The following is a 20866-nucleotide window of genomic DNA, read 5'->3' as shown; positions in this document are numbered from 1 at the left end:
CCCCAAGTGTTTATCAGACATGAACATTAGAAAGAACCACAATTGGAATATGAAATGCTGCTCCTCTCATGGTTTTCTATCAATTTAACTAAAAAGATTCATGTAGTTAAATTTTATGCTTTTTTTTTTTTCCATCATGGATGTAATTAATAACGTGCTTATACGGTCTTAGCTTACTTTTTAAAATTCATATGCAGTTGTAAATCATAGTTAAGCTGCTACAAAACTGCAGCCAATGAGCCCCAAAGTGATCTACTTTAATCCCTCAGAGATGTGTTATTTTTATTAACTTCTTACAGCAATACCTAGAGTCCTCATTTCTGGCCCAAGCTCCCACTGTGATGAATACCATAAAAATAGGGAGGGAAAAGATGCCTTAAAGTAAAAATAGCTTCGTTCTGCTCCAGTCATTCACACACTGTATAGAGGAACTTTAGAAACAAGGCTAAAGCAAGGTTTCTGTGCTATCTCTATATTTAAATAACTCAAATGAAAAATCCTCTACAACCACAGCCCCCTGCTGCTGTTACAGGGTCTTCACAAATATCTTCCATTACTTCTCCTCTGTCTGACTGGGTTGGTTTTGCTGTGATAATTTTTGCTTTGATTTTCTTGCCATTGTTAATGAAGGGAATATAAAGTGAGACTGATTTAAGTGGGCAGCAGGTTTGCAGTGAAGTATGCAATGGGATGTTACCCTGATCTGCTCCCTGTCTTCAAAGCAATGCAAAAATATCAGGGGACACCAATCTCAGCCCCTCTTGGTGCTGGACATGGCTAAACCATTGACAGCTTGGCACCTTGTCCTGTTTATGGGCTGAAACTGCTCCTGGACATGGGGAGCAGTCGTGTCACATCCTGTTCCAGATGCATTCTTTCAAAACACTAAATGGAAGCAAGCAAAAGGAAAGTTTCTTTTGGAATTCTTCTCTCTGCTTCTTCTGGAAGCCATTCTCTGCTCTGCAAGTGGAGGAAGAAAGTTTGACTTGAGAAGTCGAGTTTTTTTCTGTTGGCCTGCTGTTCCTCAGTCTTAAGTCTATGCTGTGCAGTCCCTGGGTTTAATATTAATTGAAAGAGCTTATCTATTCCTGCCTTTGGTATGCACTTCAACATACTGCAGAAACTTCAATTGTATCCCCTTACAACTTTTCCTTTCCAAACTAAGGTACAGTCCTGTATTCTTCCTCAGCTTTCCCCCTTTTAGCTTTCTTGTAAGTCAATCTTTGAAGCCCTTTACAAGTTAACCTTTGTAGACCTTTCACCACGGCTCAACCCTTCCTGACTTCATACAAAACCATGCTGCTCTTCCCTGGACCTCTGCCCTTTTCTACAGAATGGTACTAAATATTGGTAACTGTAGTTTAAACATGATTTAAAAAAATCCTTCTTTAAGTGGTGCAGTATTTCCTTGAAGGCTCTATTCAATGCTTCCATTTATACAGCTCGCATTTTCTGTGCCTTTTTGACCACACAGATACAAAACATCACCTCAGTCATTTTATGATATGTGCACTCTTCAAATCCTCTCCTGCTCTCAAATCTTTGGAAAATGCACTCATTCAACACATGTGTTCACTCAAAATAAAATTTACTCTTCTTGCTCACAGTTCGTTTTACCCAGCAGAATTTCTTTGTGTTTGATTGTTTTCTCCAGGTTATCAGGTGGCTTCTCCCCCATCTAGTCCCTTCTGCATGATCCAAAAAGTTGGATAACAAGTTGGTGGTTCATTCTGTCAAAGCCATTTACATAGAGAGTGAAAAAGTATTGATCTCCAATAACAGTCCCTGTTGCTCTCCAATCATCATCCCCTCTCTTCCCCTGGCCCGCAACCTTTCCCCATTCTAATCTGCCCTCGATCATCTACCCAGCTCCTTTCCCCATCTGGAAATGGGTCCTTCTCTGCTTCACCAGCAGCTGCATGGATTAGTCTCCTGTGTGACACACTGTGCAATGCCCCTGGGAAATCAGCTTGATTATATTTCACACCTGTCCGCCTTCACAGAAACTTCTTGAAAAACTCCATCAGACTTGTCAAGTAAGAATTACCTTCTCTAAAAATCAGCTGGAATGTATTCTATAATGCTATTTACAACCCATTTAAAATTATAGATTTAAGATTCCTTAAGGTTTAAATTTAAACACCCTACAGTCAGTAACTTCAAGTTAAAAACTCAACTTTATCATTCACTCTTCCCCATTGTACTTGTATTTAAGGACATCTGGCTTTTGCCAGTCTTTGTTGTCTGAAACTTATAGTGTACAATGCACCTGCTAAAAAATAACATGCAAGGTACTTTTTAATACAGTGCAGGAAAAGATTTTAAGTCTGCAGTAACAAAATATCTGTCAGGCACCATCGCCAAAATTTAGCCTAACACACACATGCACAATGGCTGTGGGCACATATCCTGCCATTTCAACATCAAATCTGCTCATAGTGCAACTCAACTGATCTCAAAAGCTAAACAGTGTTCACATGGGCCACCGAGAGCATTCAAAACACAGAATAAGATGTGAAGTGTAGAGAAACCCTGGCTCCTGGAGTGCTGGCTGAAGGGAGCCTTTAAAGAGCATCTAAAACAGTTTTACCAAACACAATGTACTGAACCTGAAGGAGCAGAGGGTGCAATTGGCTGTGTGGTGTCACAGGGGCAGTCAAGGAACAAGGAGCAGCTGCTCTTAGCTGCAGGTTAGGACACTCAGGATGGGAATCTGTGACAAAGTGAGTGTGCCACAGCTCTGCTGCTGTGCAGGACTGCCCGAGCTCCCTTTGCTCCTACTGTACCAGGCACTGTGACAGGACCTGCTGGAGGAGAGGGATCATCCCCCTGCCTGCACCAGACTATTCTGGAAGGGCTAAACTGAGGCTGAAATGGTGCTCAAGCAAGCCAGGTAACTTCTGCCTCCTATATGCAACTCTCTCTCTCTATATATATATATGTATGTAACTATATATACCTATATACCCACTTGGTCTCTCCTGTATGCAGCAGATGAATGCCTCATTATCAAATGCATCTCTTTCTCTCTCTCTCTCTCTATATATATATATATCTATATGTAACTATATATACCTGTACATCTCTTGGCCTCTCCTGTATGCAGCAGATGAATGCCTCATTATCAAATGCATCTCTTTCTCTCTCTCTCCCTCTCTCTATATATATATGTGTGTAACTATATATACCTGTACACCTCTTGGCCCACCTGGTCTCTCCTGTATGCAGCAGATGAATGCCTCATTATCAGATTCCTCTGCTCACTTCCCAGTAGACTTAAATTACCATGTTAAATAGGATAATAATAAACACTGGCCTTTAACTACAGCACATCCTTGTTCACTCAGCAGCCTCCCTCTAATCTGATAAAGGGTCTGTAAAAGGCTGCAAGCAAACACCAAGCCAGTTGTTACCCAGGTGCCTCTCCCTGTTTTCTGCAGTGTGATTCCCACAGCAGCACAAAGAGATTCATGCTCACAAAGCTGCTCTAGGGGACCTTGATCCCTCCAAGAATTATCAGGTATTGAAGCAGAGGCAAGGTGCCAAAAGGACACAGTGGATCTGGCCCAAGACTCTCCTGCTGCATTTCAAAAGACAAAAGTAGCCCTGTGCCATCTGCTTGCTTCAGCACTTGGACTTCAAAACCAAAGTAGCCAAGGAAATCTTTCCGGCTTAGGCAAACAGTGGGGAGGAAGAGAGATCTTGGTGGCAGTGTGTGCTGCCTTCACACAGAGCTTGCTGCGTTTGAGGCATTAGAGAAGCTCTTTTTAACAACCACCCTGGAAAAAAGTCATCTATTCACCCAGAATAAATTATATAAAGGAAGCAAGCTTGATTGGGAACAGAGAGGGCTGATCTGCCGAGACTTTGAATCCCCTTAGCCCCCAGAAGCCAAAAGTGCCATTTTATTTCAGTGGTACAGAATTTCGTGCCCTGTTGTTTTGTTTTATTTGTTTTTTTGCATTTAGTTTACCTAATCCCCTGGATTTCTTTTGTTGCAGAAAGAGGAAAAAGCCTTCCAAAACAACAGGAGATAAAAACTTAGTCAAATTACTTTGCTGAGCTCTTTCACACATCCAAAAGATGCAGAGAAATGCAAGCTCTGAAAAGGATAAGGAATTTCCTAGAATGCAGCCATTCCTGAAGTTCACAATTCATAAAGCCAAGGTTCAACGTTTGCAGTAGTATCAATATATCTGTGGAATTAAGATGGCTTTCCTCTGGTTTTCCAGAGTGAGGTAAACTTGGCTTTCTACCTGTCTTCGTCCAGCCTCAGCTTTGCAGAGCTGGCAAGCAACACAAAAGAGGAGGAAAGACATGAACTAGGCCGTCTGTCATTGGAGGGTATGAAAGACAGTCTGAATAACAGCAGGAGAGAGAGAAGCAGCCTATGGTTATTTTTGACAGAATTGGGAGAGACTCAGATTGCAGCTTCATAAACAGCTCATCAGAGAAAATCTCGGTCCAAATTAGAGGAGCCCCTTTGGCCAAGCTCACAGAAATACACAACCTTTGTCTGAGAAGAGAGAAATCTTTCAAAAATCAAAATGCTTTTCTTTAAAGAGCAAAACCTAACTGCTCCCCCCGTGTGGTGTAGTAACACCAACTTGCATTCCTGTCATTACAACTCATGGCTTGCAGCATATTCAGAAAAACATTTCTGTGTGACACCAGGCTGTGAATGTTCTGCCTTACACACAGTCACAACCATGCAATGAAATGAAAAATTGACTTTTTCTTCCTCACCCAACCACGAGGTCACTTTGATGGACTGTTCTATAAAATTGGAGGTGATACAAAGGGCCTGGCACAACCCAAATCCACCCAGCTCAAATTAAATAAAAATGGTTGTTTTGTGTGGGTATTTAAACACAAGAGGAACATGGAATTTCACTCCACATCACACATGTGATTTTTAGTGTTGTCCTGTACAGAGCCAGGAGTCGGACTCTGATCCTTGTGGGTCCCTTCCAGCTCAGGATATTCTATGATTCTATAACCTCCAAACAAAAAATGAAAATTCAGTTTATTTTTTAAATGCCTACTAGATAGTATAGATGAAGAATTGTCATGCATTGTGATGAAAAGAAGACTGTAGAATATTTCTCAGGGCAATTTTTCTGTTTGATTGTTTCTAACATTCTTAACAATCTCTCACACGGAATCCTTTGTGCAACTGGATTAAGAAAATAAAGATCATTCCTAGTCAAGAGACATCCACAAGAAACTCAAGAGGTTTCTAGCAACCTTGCTGGCAGATTCAGCCAGGAGGAAGGATAGAGCCAGCATGGAGATACACTCCTCCAGAGCTTCCGAGGGAAAAGCTGACCACCAGAGGAGCTTGCTGCTGGTGCCAGAGAAAAGTAAGTCTGAAGGTTATTCTGCCTATCTTCAGGATTAATTTCATTTACTCATTAATTAACACATAATGCCTGAAGTGACAAGTATAATCTCTGCATGGCTGAAAAGAGTCCAAGCAAAAAGCATCCCCAAAACCCAGCCACCTTTCAAAAAGGATATTGCATATGGGGACTACAAACATTGGTAATTAGTCTACAATGATTTGCATGACCTATGCTTCATCCTTATGCCTTCCAGCTGCCTGATGGACAGGTACAGTGATTCCCAGAAATGGGTATCAATGGGTTTCTTCTGTCTAACCACAATATCATTCTCACTTCATTTACTGCTTAGTGGGAAGGCATTGCTGTGACCCAGGAATCAGCTCCTTCCAGATGGACGAGTCTCAAAGTTCAGCATTTTAGTGCTTTAAACTAAGGAGGAGTTTGCTCATCCATAGCAGCCTGGACTGCAGAAAATCCAGTTGTTTGACCTCTTAATGCTCTCCTATCCAGCATTACAAGAAAAAGACATTTGGTGAGGGCTCTTTGCTAACACAGTAGGGGAGCACATGCTACAATACATCAGTCCTGGGAAATGAGGTGGGGGGGTGGGCTGGAAGCAGAACTACACTGAAACACTCCAACCAGAAATAACTTCTGCTTCTGAACCACAGAATGCTTTGGGTTGGAATGGACCTTAAAGACCACCTAGCTCCAGCCCTCTTATCACGGAGAGGAGGCAGGTAGTTCACTTTTCATTAGAGCAGGTTGTTCACACAACATAGCCTTGAACACTTCCAGGGCTGGGGAAGGGGGAAGAGTGATCTAGTAGAGACATTTGATTAGCAGGACCTCCTCCCTGACACTGATGTGAGACCAATGCACCAAGTCTTTTAACCAGAAGTAAGAGATGCAAGCAACCCAAAATAAACCATAGTCACTCCAAGCACCTGACTGCTTAAACTGGGCAGCAAAAAGAAGGCACTGAGAGGATCCTCTGCCCAGTACCAGGAAAAATGGAGATATGCTGAGCCTTGGCAGTGCTTTGCCCAGAAGCACAGGAGCACCCGAGGCTGTGCTGTGTGCCTCCCATAACAGCACCTCTCATCTCCAGCAAGGGCTGTTTTGCACTGTTAACTTTGCTGGGAGCCCACAAAATCATTCTGTGATGTTCTCCATAGCATGTGTGGTCTGAAGGGTTTTAGAGTCAGTGCCAGGAGTGCAGTAAGAAGGAATAAGTGTCTAGCAGCCTTGCAGCCAGGCACACACATGCACATCCAGTTCTGCCTCTGAGCTACTCTAATTATTTCTAACGGTAAAAATGCTCACGTACCAAGGCTGAATGAAAATGTACAGCTAGGTAGGGAGGAAAATGCATTCTGTAAAACAGAATACTCACTTTCAGTTTACATCTAAGCACGTGTCACACTTAAACAGCTATAAGAGACAAAACTCTCACATGCCTAAATAAGCACAGATATACGTAATGAAAGGAAGGAATATAGTTAGGGACAAAAACTTTACATGTGTATAGAAAAAATGCAGGAAGGAAAACTAACCCTTTCATTTAGAATAATATCAGTGCCAAAACCCAATTCTTTAACATGACTGCAGAAAAAAAAATCAGATTATTGAAAAAGGGTGACTATTTGTAATTTTTATATTTTTATTGCTGCTGGAGCAATGATGTGGCAAGAGCCCACAACCATCATTTTTCCCTTCTGCATCCTTAAAATATTTCCCACCTGGGGTGCAAAGAGAGGAAATGAAAGGAAATAGAAAATTATATTTTTCATGAGCTAATCCTGGGAAGCAATCTCTCAGTTTCCACATTTTTGGCAATGATAATTTAAACAAGGAGACTGATATTTTCTTTTTTTTTTTTTTTGCACAGTTAGAACGCATGCTTCGAGATAAAAGACAATTAAACTTCAGTTTAAGAAGAGGAGGAAGGCAGTGTTCAATAGGATTCATTAGTCCTCTCCTCTTAGGACTGCTGCATAGCTCAACACAGCATACTACAAAACTGAGAGCTCAGCTGCAAGCCTCCTTGGAAATGCTGAAGGCAGGCAAGATCATCAGGAAAACAAGCAAACTGAAAGCAAAGAGAGCATAACTACTGTACCTTTACTTTGGGGAGGGTTCTGACTTCTGTCTCGGAGAACATTAATCTGGTAGACAGCTCCATAAGGCTCAAAAAGTTCTTTTAATTCTTTTTCTGACCACGAACGGGGAATCTGTCCAACAAACATCTTAATGGCATCTGGGTCTGGTTGGTCTGAATGATCCAAAGCTCCATTCATCTTGTTAGCTGTGCCGTTACTAGAAAGTGGAAAAGGAGATTAAAAAGAGAAGACAAGTTAGGAGACTACACAGTTTTCGTGTGCACTAGATGCAGAAGATGATGTCAATTGGCACAAAGCAGGAAAAAAAAAATCAGTGTTTAATTAATAGCATAAGTATTACGAACAAAAAACAATGCTATTACATTTTTCATTCGAGTCTGGTTCTCTCTGCAGGCTGCTGCTTAATGTCATTATATAAGATGAGAGCGGCACAACACAACCCAGGACTTCTGCATTTTAAAGTAGAGGATAGTGGCAAATAAGTGCAGCTTTCTCTCCATGGCTGTTGTAAACAGAACTGCAGTGAATTCTCACTAAACTGGCTACTGGCAGAAAGCAGGCAGTGCGTGTGTCTATGTGTGTGTGTTTTGTAATAAAGTCACATGAAAGGAGTATGAAACACTTGGCAATCTGTCAGATGACTAATGCAAGATGCCAGCGATGAATCTGCAGATTGTGTGAAGCATCCATGTGTGCATCAAATTAGTCTGATATTGCCTAGAATGGAAAACACTCCAGCAATGTGCCTGGTTGCTGCCGATTAGTTGCCTACGCTCTTTAAAAAGGAAAAGCAGCCTGGAGAGACCCAGTTTAAAGCATTCTGTTTATTGCTGCCATAAAAAAAAAAAACCCCACAAATCAAAAAGAGACGGCAGTGGCAAAACTGCCTACATCGCTGTGGAAATGAAAATGCTGCTTCAGAAAGTTTTTTTGCCCCGCAAAAGGAGATCAAATTTTTGAACACTTTCACCCCCTGTAAATTCTCAGCCTATCTGATCTCCAGATGTACATCCTAAATCCAAGTTCAAAACAACCACACTTTTGTAGGGAAAAAAAACTTTGGAGCAAAAAATAATCTGATGTGGGAAACAAATGATAGATCATGGTTTAGGAGAATTCATACTCTTATACAGAAAATAAATAATTTTAAATACTGAACAAAAGTAAAAATACATCACTCCCTCCCCCCTCTCCCCTTGCATTATTGATAATTAAGGACAGTAGTTTCAACTAATTACTTGGCTAGAAATTCCAAAAGTGCTGATGATTTTTTGGATGTTTCACTTTCAAGAATGCACACTAATGATGCATGAATTTTCAAGCATCCCCCATCTTTCCACCAGGGAGAGGGGGCAAATGGCCTGTATGCAGCAATGTCAGAAGCTGATCATGGCAGAATTCAGGCATTTCAGAGCCACCTGCCACTTTCAAAAAACTTGGCTTTAATTAGAATTTCTCTGTTTGATGATTGTTCAGGAGTGAATGCCCACCGGAGGACTTGGAAGAGCTCAGAATCTGCACAACCAGATGAAAATCATATTTTACATGTGAAAAAAAAAATCTAAGAGTGGAAGAAGAAAACAACCCTGTGCAATTCCCTTGTCTCACAGCTATAACCTGTGTGAAGACAAATTATTTCGTTTCATGTGTTTCATCTCCTTAAAAGCATAATTCACATTAATATGCCTGTATTAACTTTAGCACTTTCCCTGCTTACAGGCAGGAAGGAGAAAGTTATATTAAAGGCACATTTTACACCACCAACAAGAAGTTTGATCATCCCTTGTGAAGTGCTTTCAACACGGATCAGCAGACAACAGCATTTATCACTCTCATAAATGGCTAAAATTCCTCTATACTCTAGCAGGAATCTTGCCTGAGTAAGAAACTCCAAGATTTGGTCCAAACTTTTGCATAACATTTCATGTACAAATATCTTGTCTTGCAAATGCTCTTTATTTTGAATAAGTTCTGCAGGTCTGAACAAGTTCACCTGCAGGAATTGTGACTTCTCCAGGCCCTAGGAACTGCATTTCCACACAAAGACAACATTTAAGCGAAACCAAGCCAACCATCCAAACAACCACCCCCTTAAAATTGCCAAGAAACAGAAAAACCATGACTGACTCACTTGAGTGATACTTCATGGGAACAACTTTCAAGACTTTCATGGAGCAGTAGGCACCTATGTGACACTTAAACCTCTAAAAAAAATCACTCAATTATTTCTTTTCAATTCCTATTCCTCTACGTAAAACCCAATCTGTCAAACAACTTCCCTACTAGGGAGGTTGAAAAATCCCTGACCCATAGCTTAAAATAGCTGTGGAAAATGCTTATATGTTGTTTTGAAAGAAAAGGTAGAAGATTAGTTAAGCTCCCAGCTCTGCCCTGGGCTTGGTCAACTATTTTCTTTCATAAATTGGCTTGACTTTTCACTTCATTTATTCTCTGTGTTGTTTGTATTGAGTTCAGTTTTAAATTATGCCCTTCATCTGTTCTCTCTGTTGGATCCCTTCTTTAAGAAATCCATACACAATTGCTACTTAGCCCAGAATTACAGCTAGGGTCATGTTTAATAAAGAATAACAAGTTTATTCCTTTGCTTTTTCCTTTACCAAAACCACCTTTACCACCAAGAGCCCCACAATTTCCATTGCTAATCAGCCAATTTTTTAGGAAAGCACAAAGCCAAACACTAACACCTGTTTTCTCAGGTTAATGGCCCTATTAGCATCAAGTTCTTGCTTTGAGCTAAAGGTTTAGGCACAGGCCAAGCTCTCTTCTAATTGCAAAAAACGCTTAAGCCCTTTCTTTATTTTGTTGGGACCAAAGTTGAACTACATTGGTCATATTCTTTAAATGCTTTATTGGCTGAAGGTGGTTAAAAGCTCTGACTCAAGGCATCAGTACCATACACTATGATGCCAAGCTCCAGGGGACAGGTTTTGTCACTCACTGACTGCATTAACTTGAGTAAGTCATTAAAACTTCTCCAAACTAAATTCCACCATCCATTGACAGCTCTGTCAATCCACTAACTCCTGCAGAGTTAGGGAAAAAACCAAGCATAATTTAGGCTTTTCTTTAAAATACTTTTCTTCCACAAGGTAGGGACTTGACTGAGCTGCCAACATTTTGGCGGTTTGACAGACAAGTTCAGGCCACAGAGAGGGCACTCATTTTTACAAACACAGCTGGGCTCCTTCCTAAACTGCACTGCCTTTGATGTCAGTGCACACCAAGGCTCTCAGACACCTCAGAGTGGGAATCCAAGTCTCACTGTTGGGATTTTGAGGAGCTCATGAACACTGTTGCAGCAATGACACTTGCAGTGGAATCCTCACCCAGCTTTGGCAGCTGGCGTGGGACTAGAGCCAATGCAGGCAAAATGAACAAGTGAATAAATCAGCAGAGAGATAACATTGGGGAAAAACCACCTATTTTACAGATTCTATGGATTGGATCCCTGCAATACACTGGACGGCTCCACTGAGGAAGAAAATTATAGACCACGCTTGCCTGATGGTTCATTTTGTCACAGAACTTGTTGAGTCCATACAAAATCCAGCCAAATATGCCTGATCCTTTGCAAATGATCCCTTCTAAGATGAATTCCCTTATCTTCTCCCAGCTTTCATCTTCACCCAATGGACATTACAGCTCTGCACTAAGACCTCTTGGCTGCTAACAGCTGTAGGGCTTTTATTTCTTTCTCTTTGCCAACACAGTGGCTCTCAGAGGAAGTGGCTTCTTCCTTCCCCCATCTCCCCTTCTCCTGTACCCAAGAAGTAATAAGACAAAAGAGAAACTGCATGTAAAACTTTCCAGAAGGAAGTAAAGCAAGCCTTGTGAAAGCTTAGGACTATTTCTTGAAAGCACAAGTGTACAGAGATAGCTGTGTCTAGGGGACACTAATGAGAATGGGATCCCTTGGCACTTACTGTCAGTACCCAAATGATGACATACATTAAAAAAATAAAAAAAGAAGGAAAGAAAGAAAGAAAAAATAGATTATGTGGCTCTATGCTGTAGCAATCCTTCCCTCCATGGCCAATTTAGCCCGTTGGACTCAGGGGTGACCCAGCACATCATCTCCACTGACAAGGTGCCATCTGTATCATAGAGAGCAGCCCGAGGGCAGAGATTAAGACACTGAGTCGCTGGCTGCTTGTGGTTGCTGCCAGAGCATCCTCTCTCTCAATTTGTGCCAATTTTTCTTCTAATAACCTAACTACCATTCCATCATTTCAGCAAGCTGACAGGGCCACTCTTGAGGAGCTGGAGGTTGTTTTAATATCCCTGCTGCTTCAGCAGGAGCACCAGAAAAACCCAGTAGATGCCCTCTTGGTCTCTCCCATTCATATCTTTAATTACTGCAGGACTGCTAAAAGTGAACTGCCCACTCAGGACAGAGAGGTAGCCTTCAGAAGCAATGTCTGAATCAAAACAGACTCTCTTAAATTCATCACTGTTAACAGCTTTGGCATTAATCCACGTTCATTTCCATTAATGATCCCAGTGTCAAGTCAGGTGCTGAAAAACAGCTGTTAACGGGGACCAAACGGATTTACATGACACCTGTTGGCCAAATCTGTTTTTAACCCTACCCAGTACCTTCCTACTGTTCTTTTTTGGTTAATTCATATTGCAACCCTCACCCTATTATTGTGGTTTCACCATTTTGCTGGGGATTTGCCTTTTTCATGTCCCATGGTATAAGATATTTGAATTCCCTGTAGGAGCCAACAGAACGAGAACATGATAACAAACGAGTTCCAGGTGTAAGGACAACTAAATCCAACCCAGTGCAGAGGTATTTACAGGCACCAAGGTTTTACAGTAACAAAGCATTTACATCTGAGCTGTGGCATCACTGCCAGGATATCACACAAACTGACAAAAGGGACAACACCCGTTTGAAGGCTTCTGACTGCTGTCAAGAGAGACAGCCAAGCATCACCTTAATGTACTCCAAAGATCATAATTGCTGGTTTACGAGCAAATTTTGTCTGGAAGGACCCAAAAGGGCTTTATAAACTCATTGTTTAGAGAGGAATGACTTCATCGTAAGGTGACAGACGGCAGCTGTTTAATGACATGGAGCATTATCACACAACAGTTCCAGCCAGGAAGGGTAGAACAATACCGTACCCAATTGAAAACTGCAGGGGGCTGCAATTTATAGACACAGAAGGTAATTACCTACATTGGATTTTGGCCAGCAAAATAAGGGCCAGAACCTCTGACAAACAGAAAAAGAAGCTGTGCAACATTTTTAAGCTGTAAATGACCAGGTCTCAGCATTTTGGGGGGGGGAAAAAGTCATCTCTAGATGCCTTCTAGCCCATCAGCATTTCTGCAGCACTCTTGCTCAAAAGCAGCTCAAAGGAAAGACGATGTTTCAAAAATCATTAACTGCTGTAGTGTGTTGTAGTTTTTGGCAGAACTATTAGAGTCTAATAACACTTATAATTATTATTAAGTAACGCATATCCTAAACAGCAATTGCTAAATGACCCTGACATCATGCCCAATGGAAAAAAGCCTCCTATGGCAGGATGTTCTACATAGGCAGTCCTACATAGGCAGTAAAGACTACAAAATAATTATCTCCAGGCTTCCCTGCACCCATCAGCAGGGCTAACAACGGAGCAGCTGTAAGACTTGCAATCCATCTTACAGCCCCATAAAGACTTTAACAAAGAGATGAGCAATTCTTCATGCACCCAGCAGAGAGCAACCGCACTTGCACTCTCACACACACATGAATTACATGAAAATCCTGATGGCTTTTAATACCTGACATACAATGCTCAGATTTCATTCTTCTTGGTAGCTAATAATACTCAAGTGCTTGTGTAAGCACTCAGTGGTAAATGCAAAGATGTTTTAAGTTGTGTTGCCTCCACAGTGCCAGAAATTAGCTCTAGAAGTGTAATTTTTCTTAATGAGTTACTTTTTACTGCCCTGATAATTTAAAATCCACAGTAATTTTTCTGGTGAAATCAGAGATTTATTGTAGCCCAGCTTTATTAGCTCTCTCCACATAGTAGATCATACAAACCATAGCAAACCACTGTTTAGTATAGGGAATACTTTTTTCCTGATCAATTCCAAATTTAGTACATGTAATCAGTTTAATGCCTCAATTGCAAATTTTAGGTAAGGTACAAAGGTATTTTATCCCAGAGGAAAAAATACTTGAAAATATATGGGGAAAAACATTCCTACCTTGAAAATGTTTGGATGGGTAATACATTTGGGCTGGGAGAAGGAACAGCTGAGGGAAGTTGCCTTTCAAGCAGATAGGTCAGACTGCATGATACTAAGGGCAATATGAATTGGAAAATGTACTGAACAAAATACAGACTGGAGAAACATCAGAAGAGACCTGATCCCACCTGAGATAAAACTTGTTATTTCTCAGAGGTATAGATGCAGATTCCTCACCAGTATCACAGAAGGAAATCAAGGATACAAAAGGAAATCATAGTAAGAGCTACATTAAAATGCAGTTCCCTTTTCAGCTGGAGGTGCACATTGGAGCACATACACTCCTTTGTGCTTTAAGGCTTCTCACCTCCCTAAAATTAGCCCTCAGAGTTCTGCTCACCAAAGTTAAATATTCACCTCCAGAGGGGGGTGGCTCTTCAGGTGTTCAGCCTCTGCATTCCTGCACCACTTCTATTACAAACCAGTTTGATTTAAGGTAGGGGTTTCAATGTAAACCCTGGATTATCCTTGTGTACATGTTTAAACCTACCAAAAGATGTCATTCTAGTGTTGTGCTGTGGATAATGCTTCCTGGAACCATACAGTCAACCTTTGCAAAAGCTATGTACATCTGCTGCATCTGCTTCAAAAAAACCCTAACATGAAAACACACCTTAAAAAAAAATCCTTCATGTTTCAGACAATCTCAACTCTTACTGCTGCTGTATGGACCATTTTTAAATTTTTTATTAAGCAAATTATTTTTTAGAACATGCAGTAGTGCTTAATGATGTGCATGTCCTGTGAGCGGAGCAACTCATACAAGTTAAAATACATGTAAACAAGAGTGAATGAGTGGAGAAGAGAAAGCAAGTAGGGATGGGAAGAGGCTTGTCTTTTTTAGAGTCTTTACTTTGGAAACCAACTAAATATCACTGCCAGTTCATCTAATAGCAGAAACAAACAATTAAACACCCCATCTATACAAGTCTGAACTGGGCAGCATCTTTTTGTTTATGCTGATAAAATTTATAGTGGCCTATTTTCAGTATTTTTAAGGATTTTCCTACAGTAGCCTATAGATTTTACTCAACTGAAACTAGTAGAAGCTCAATAGCCAGTGAGAGGTACCTGCCCTTCAATGGCTGAAGAAAGTCAAAGCCACTCCACCCTGACTGCTTTGAATTAATTTCTCCTCTTATACAAGTACTGATGAGAATCACAAAGTTCTGGGATACTTGTGAAGAATGAAAATAAGTCCTTGAAGATATAAATTAAGAGCCTATGCAAGCCCAAACCCTTGTTCTTCCAGGCTGCTGTAGGCTTTGGGATATAATTAGTTCAAGGTTTGATGAGGTCTGCGAAACAATAATGTTCTGCAACATAAAGCTCAGCTTAGGCAACCACCCAATAGTTCATTTTTGCTTTCTGGGCAGAATTTGTTCTCTACATTAAACACTTTAACAAGACTGGGAATGTCTTCATCAGGTGTAAGGTAGGTGCATTTCTAAGAAAAGTGCCATGAAAGTTAAGACAGAGAATCACAGAATGGTTTGGGTTGGAAGGGACCTTAAAGACCATCCATTCCAGCTCCCCTGACAAGGGTCTAGCCTTTAACTAGACCAGGTTGTTCTAAGCTCCATCCTTGTCTTGAACACCTTCAGGGATGGGGCAGACACAGCCTCTCTGGGCAACCTGTGCCAGTGCCTCAACACCCTCACAATAAAGGATTAATTCCTTACACCTAACTAAACCTGCCCTCTTCCAGCTTAAGACCATTTGCCCTTGTTCTATCACTATATGCTACACGAAAAGTTCAACAGATATTACATCATGACTTTTAAATGTCTGTTTTCTGACCAGCGTCTGCACATCTCATTTTGACCTGGGATGTTAAGTAATAACAAAGGTTTCTAATTTATAATTTTTCTGTGTCTAAACTAACCTCTGTTATGGCAACTATTGCAACTAACTGCTACACTCTTGTTGTGCTCCTCAGCAACTTTTTTGGGGCATGAAGGTCTGTGCTCTGTCTTGAAGGGACTCTAGTTGAAGAGGGCTTTTTTCTCTCTGTATCACTGTAAGCTGGACAGTAACATGAGAGCAAGCTTGAACAAGCTTGCATTATAGTTTTGGAGCATGGATTGATGCACTTTTTCACATGAAGTTGAACCTGGAGTAGCTGACTGCTCAGTATTAATGGTGTGGATTATTAATGCCTTGCCTTGCTGATTACACACATTTGCAATGAAGCACACTTCTTTCTGCGTGGCAGGAAACATTTATCGGTATTATTTTTTTTAAAAGCACTATGGTATTTGATTACACCCAAATGCTTATGTATTTGTGACATGTCAACAACTGAATTAGAATAGTACCAGGCTTTTAAAATTCAGGACACGTAGGACCATCTGTTTTCTTGTCAACAACCTCAGTCTCTCTCTCCCCATTTCAAACACTTACGGCTCCAAATTTACAAAGTTGTTACCCAATTCCCTTCTTCCTTTGCCCTCCAAAAAACTTCAAAGACAGCAATGAAGGCTTCAAATTTTTTTTCTTTTACTTCATAATTACTGACATGACTATTTCAGCAAATTTTGTAGCCAGGCTGGAAGATATCTGCAAGTTCTTATGAGGTTTGCAAGGTCTTATCTACTTCATGGCAAACTCTCTCCTGGAGTTGAGATGGAGGGCATGGGAAAGGTGTTCTCCAAACATTTGTTTTCAAATGCAGCCATTTCTGTGTGCTAAAATCAACTGATTATCGAAGAAGTAATTTACAATCCAGAGTTTTTCAAGACTGGCACCCACAAGTGTACACACACATATGCTCAGGCCTGGTCCCAGCCAAGCTCCACAAAGTGCAGGGAATCATTTTCATGGGCCCAAAAGGCCAAAGAGAAGGAGCACCTGCCTGACATGGCTGCTTTACCTAAACAGCATCCTTAAAAAGGGAATGGAAGATCACAGCGCTGCTCGTTTTAAGGGTGCAGCCAATTTTGTTCACCCAGTTTTGGTTAGATCTCAAATAGACCATTTGAGGAAGCTGTGACATTCAATTTTCTTACTTAAAACAAAAACTCCTATCAAGCTCAGCCAGGCTCTCCCCTTCTACAAACCTGAATATATGGGAAGATCATTGTTCAAAGTGTGATGCAATTGTGATTTCAACAAGTTAAGCATCTCATTATAGCAAAATCCCCCTCAGCTGATTTCTTTTTTAAAACCATTTCTTCATTTTTTTGACACCACATCTGGCATATAGAATACAGATGATCATTTGTTTATATATCTGTCTAAATGCCTTTTCCAAACACAGCCAGATGGAGCCTTTCAAAATCAAATTAATTTCAGATTAATTCACTCTGGACCCACTCCAGTTTCATGACTCTTTGCTTTGAGGCACCATATAAATTGATTTAGAGTCACGAACTTAAGAGAGCTCAAGTCCTTAGGTACAGAAAAAAAGACATCCTTCTTGCATACTGAAAGAGTCAGCATATCAAAAGAGTCCATGATCCTAAGTTTAGGCTCCTAAAATAACCTCCACCAAATCAACATGAGAATGCCTTAGCCTACATAGTGCCAAATTCATATATAAAAATCTTCATATTTCATTCCAGAAAAACCACTTTAGAATTTACATCTTCAATGCCTCCCTTGCTGAGTCCAATAAAATTTATTGCTCTAATTAAAAAGCAAAATAAAAAAAAACGTTGCTCTAAACCTTGCAATAAGCAGTAGTCATGGAAAGATAGGAGACAGGTAATAAAAATCTCCACTGCAAGGGATTTATCTAAGGAACTATAAACAAATGTAGCCTGCAAACACTGTGGGCTTGCATACTGTCAATCCTCTGTGGATGCCTTTATTATCTCACTTGTTTCAATTGCAATTTGGGTTTCCATGGAGATGTAACAGTCAACTCTGGAAAATTATAAGATAAATGTCAGGCAGTGATAACGGTGTTAATGAAGCTTCATTGACAAGCAGAACTATGCTTCAAATAATAGGCATATTTCTATTAGCATATGTATAACCTGTCCAGAAAAAGAGAGAAAAAAAATCCCAACAACAGGGAAAGACAATATTAAAAAAATTAAAATGAAATTCTGTATAGATGATACAAGACACACAATGGAACATTGCATCCATGTGAAAGGACGAATCCCTAACAAACAGAAGAGATGCGGATTCAAAATTTAATTTCCTGATTCCTCTCGAAATTTTTGCACTCAGCTCCCAGGCTGAAAACACACTTTGCTGACACACGCAGCCACATTCCTGCATGGTGTGACTCTTGTTTCCTTGCAGCACGGGGCTGGAAGGATCTGCTTCACCAGGCACTTTGAAGCGGCGGTTTCATAATGCGCAAATACAGCTGCAGCGGGCTGTTAGAAAGATGCCGACCTCAGTGGAAACACGAATAGCGCACACACCAGCACGGCCCCCCGAGCTCTCGGGTGTCGTTCATGCTCACATCGGGGTGGCCGCTCCGCCACATCTTGATACATGATGAGTTTAACGTGATACTGCCAGGGCAACAGCCGCGAGCGCTTCAGATGACAGCACGGCGTGGTCTTGACCTGCTTCTGTGTTAACCAAGCCTGTGGAAGCTGGAGAAGCTGCCGCTCATCTGTGAGGGGCTGTAGCCAACTTTTTCCTTCCCACAGATGGAATGGTTTTGGTGAACTGGAGGTCAAAGAGGTGACAAAGAGGATTTCTGCAGAACAGAGGGAAATGAAGCTCATCCTGCTTCGTTTCAATGAGTCAAGCTCTTCATTTGGCCACGGTGGACTTCCACTCTGCCAGGGGAAGGGGAAAGAGTTTGCCTACACCTGTACTTGAGGGTTCATTTTAGCAGTTTACCAGAAATACCAGAAATCAGTTCATCAGAAATATGCCTGTTATTTGAAGCATAGTTCTGCTTGTCAATGAAGCTTCATTAACACCATTATCACTGCCTGACATTTATCTTATAATTTTCCAGAAGCCAGGAGTAGGGCAGGAGTGGGGCAATCTTACCCCAGAGAACCACATGAAATTTTTTGTAGGTAGGTAAAATAAGCTAAGATTTTCACAGCCTATTCATGAGGCCGTATTGCCTCTGTCAGGACAACAAAGAGGTGCTAGAGGTTGGTTCTATCTCTTCTCATCCCACTATTTGGCTGTGGGAATTTTAGTCCCTTGCCCGCCCGTGTAACTCTTTCAGGTATTGTCAATCCTTGCATCTCCTCCTCTGTCTTTGAAAACAAGGTTCTGGTATTAGAAGAGTGTTAGAGGGGCTACAGATTAAATTATGAGATGGAAAACCAGGATCAGGCTTGGTTCAGCAGCAGAGGAAGGTGAATTCTTAAACATACAAGCAAACAAAGAAGAATATCTTTATCCCTCCAAAGGCTTAATATTAAAGCATGGGAAAGGGAAAATTTCAGGAATTGTGGGGAAAAACTCAAATGTTACTGGGAAGTATAATCTTATGAAGCTGTAGCTCAACAAAACGTCTCCATGCAGGACAGGAAACAAGAGGACTTTGCTATTTCAATGAAAAATACAATTGGGGAGTGGGGTTGGGGGCAGAGTTTTTTTGCTCTTTCCCCCTCCTCTCCTCAAAACACCTCTGTTCCTCCTACCTGGTCTAAATTCTGTTTGTTTAGTAAAGGCAAACATGAATGTTGTTTGGAAAACACTTCCCAGTTCTCCAGGGAGAAATCATCTTTGTCCAGACAGGTTTTAGGGAGTAGAAAAGGGAGTCAAGAAGTGCCCTAGTCTTTCTGCAGAACTCAGCTCTTATCAGATTGCTGGACAACAACAAAAAAACAATAGAGGTATTTTTCCTTAAGCTGTATTACAAGGAAACTTAAAAAAATCCCAAAAGTTTCTCTTTTTCTGATTATTTTCTAACTGCTCCTCAATATAACAAATGAGAAAAATCTAAGTAGCTCATTAGATTTCTACTAAAATGTCAATAGTTAGAAAGTGATTTTCCCCAGTGAGTTTTCCACACACTTATAACTCACTCTAGTGCTTTTTAGAGGAGTGGAAAAACCTCTAAAACCTAATATTAGTGGTAGTTGAATCTATGTAGCAGGACAAGTACTCCTGCCAGCTTTGTGGAAGACAGAATAATGAGTAAAACTTGAGGCTGGCTTCAACTTCAGATGGGCAAGACATACATGCTCCTGCCAGGGTCAAATGGTGGGAGAACCAGGTCCCACCAAGCATGCAACCATGATTTGTAGATTAAAGAAAAAAAACTGGATGTGAAGGCAGAATACTGAGCAATGTTTTTAATGAAAAAAACCCCACGCATGCCGTGTGGAAGGCATTGTCTGCACTGCAAAACAGGCCAAGTTGTCTTAATTTCTCACTTATTGAAATCTCTAAATTCCATTGCAATGTGTTTTCTAGCATCTACAAAGGATTAATTTTCCTTTGTATCTTGGATCACCAACAATTTTACTTTTATGTCCAAAGAGAGACCTGCTATACAAAAGGTCAGAAGTAGCACTGGCAGACAAGTAGTCAACAGCAACTCTGAGGTTTTAAAGTAAACCCTCATTATAGCTTAAGATTTTACTTAGTCCTTTATTTTTTCTCTGTTATTGCAAATAAGATATCTTGCTCTGTCGGCTGTACTGTTCTTTTGAAGCTCACAAGAAAATAAACAACTACACATAATTAGGGAAGGAGTAACTTGCCCTTTAAAGCATCATTCAAACAAACAAAATGAGAAAAACTGGTTTAAATTTTCCTAATGAACATACCCTGAAAAATCCTAACAAAAATATGCCCTAGCACACACACATGCACACACACTTCCCAAGTCATATGGCAGTCATTTATGAGGACACTTCTGACTTCAAAGATCTTTTAATTGTGAGTTTGAAGGACACTGTGCAAATGAAGCATTGGGAAAACAAAAGAGGAGTGCCATTCAGAACTGTTTTGCCAAATGGAAAGGAAAATACAGCTTGAAAAGTTGCCAAACCCCCATGTTTTTAAGGTCATCATAAATAATTGCAGTAGGAAAAATTTAAATTTATGAGACAACTTCTAAACTGTACTTTTTGGACATAATCTTATCCTAGTGGATATTTATTTGCTCTGGAGGTTTAATTTACAAGCAAAAATGAACCCAGGTCTTAGGGACTTGCTGACACTTTTACAGAAGAAATGGGA

The 20866-nt window shown here is 40.7% G+C and overlaps 1 protein-coding gene across 12 annotated transcripts in view; it reads right to left on the bottom strand.

The window, feature by feature from the left end:
• CELF2 (CUGBP Elav-like family member 2) overlaps positions 1-20866 on the bottom strand; it is a 550999-nt gene that overhangs the window by 122912 nt on the left and 407221 nt on the right. For 11 of the 12 annotated variants that reach the window (XM_063153712.1, XM_063153708.1, XM_063153706.1 and 8 more), the window contains one exon: positions 7468-7664. In XM_063153712.1, the coding sequence (XP_063009782.1) occupies positions 7468-7645 (178 nt within the window). In that variant the 5' untranslated portion in view covers positions 7646-7664. Of the gene's footprint in view, positions 1-7467; positions 7665-7830; positions 8004-20866 lie in introns of those variants that run through there. The other variant, XM_063153713.1, reaches the window with a different exon arrangement.

This window comes from Melospiza melodia, chromosome 4 (genome assembly GCF_035770615.1).
Source record: "Melospiza melodia melodia isolate bMelMel2 chromosome 4, bMelMel2.pri, whole genome shotgun sequence".
Taxonomy (NCBI): domain Eukaryota; kingdom Metazoa; phylum Chordata; class Aves; order Passeriformes; family Passerellidae; genus Melospiza; species Melospiza melodia.
Note: the sequence above shows the minus strand (reverse complement) of the source record. Positions and strands in the feature narration are given on the sequence as shown.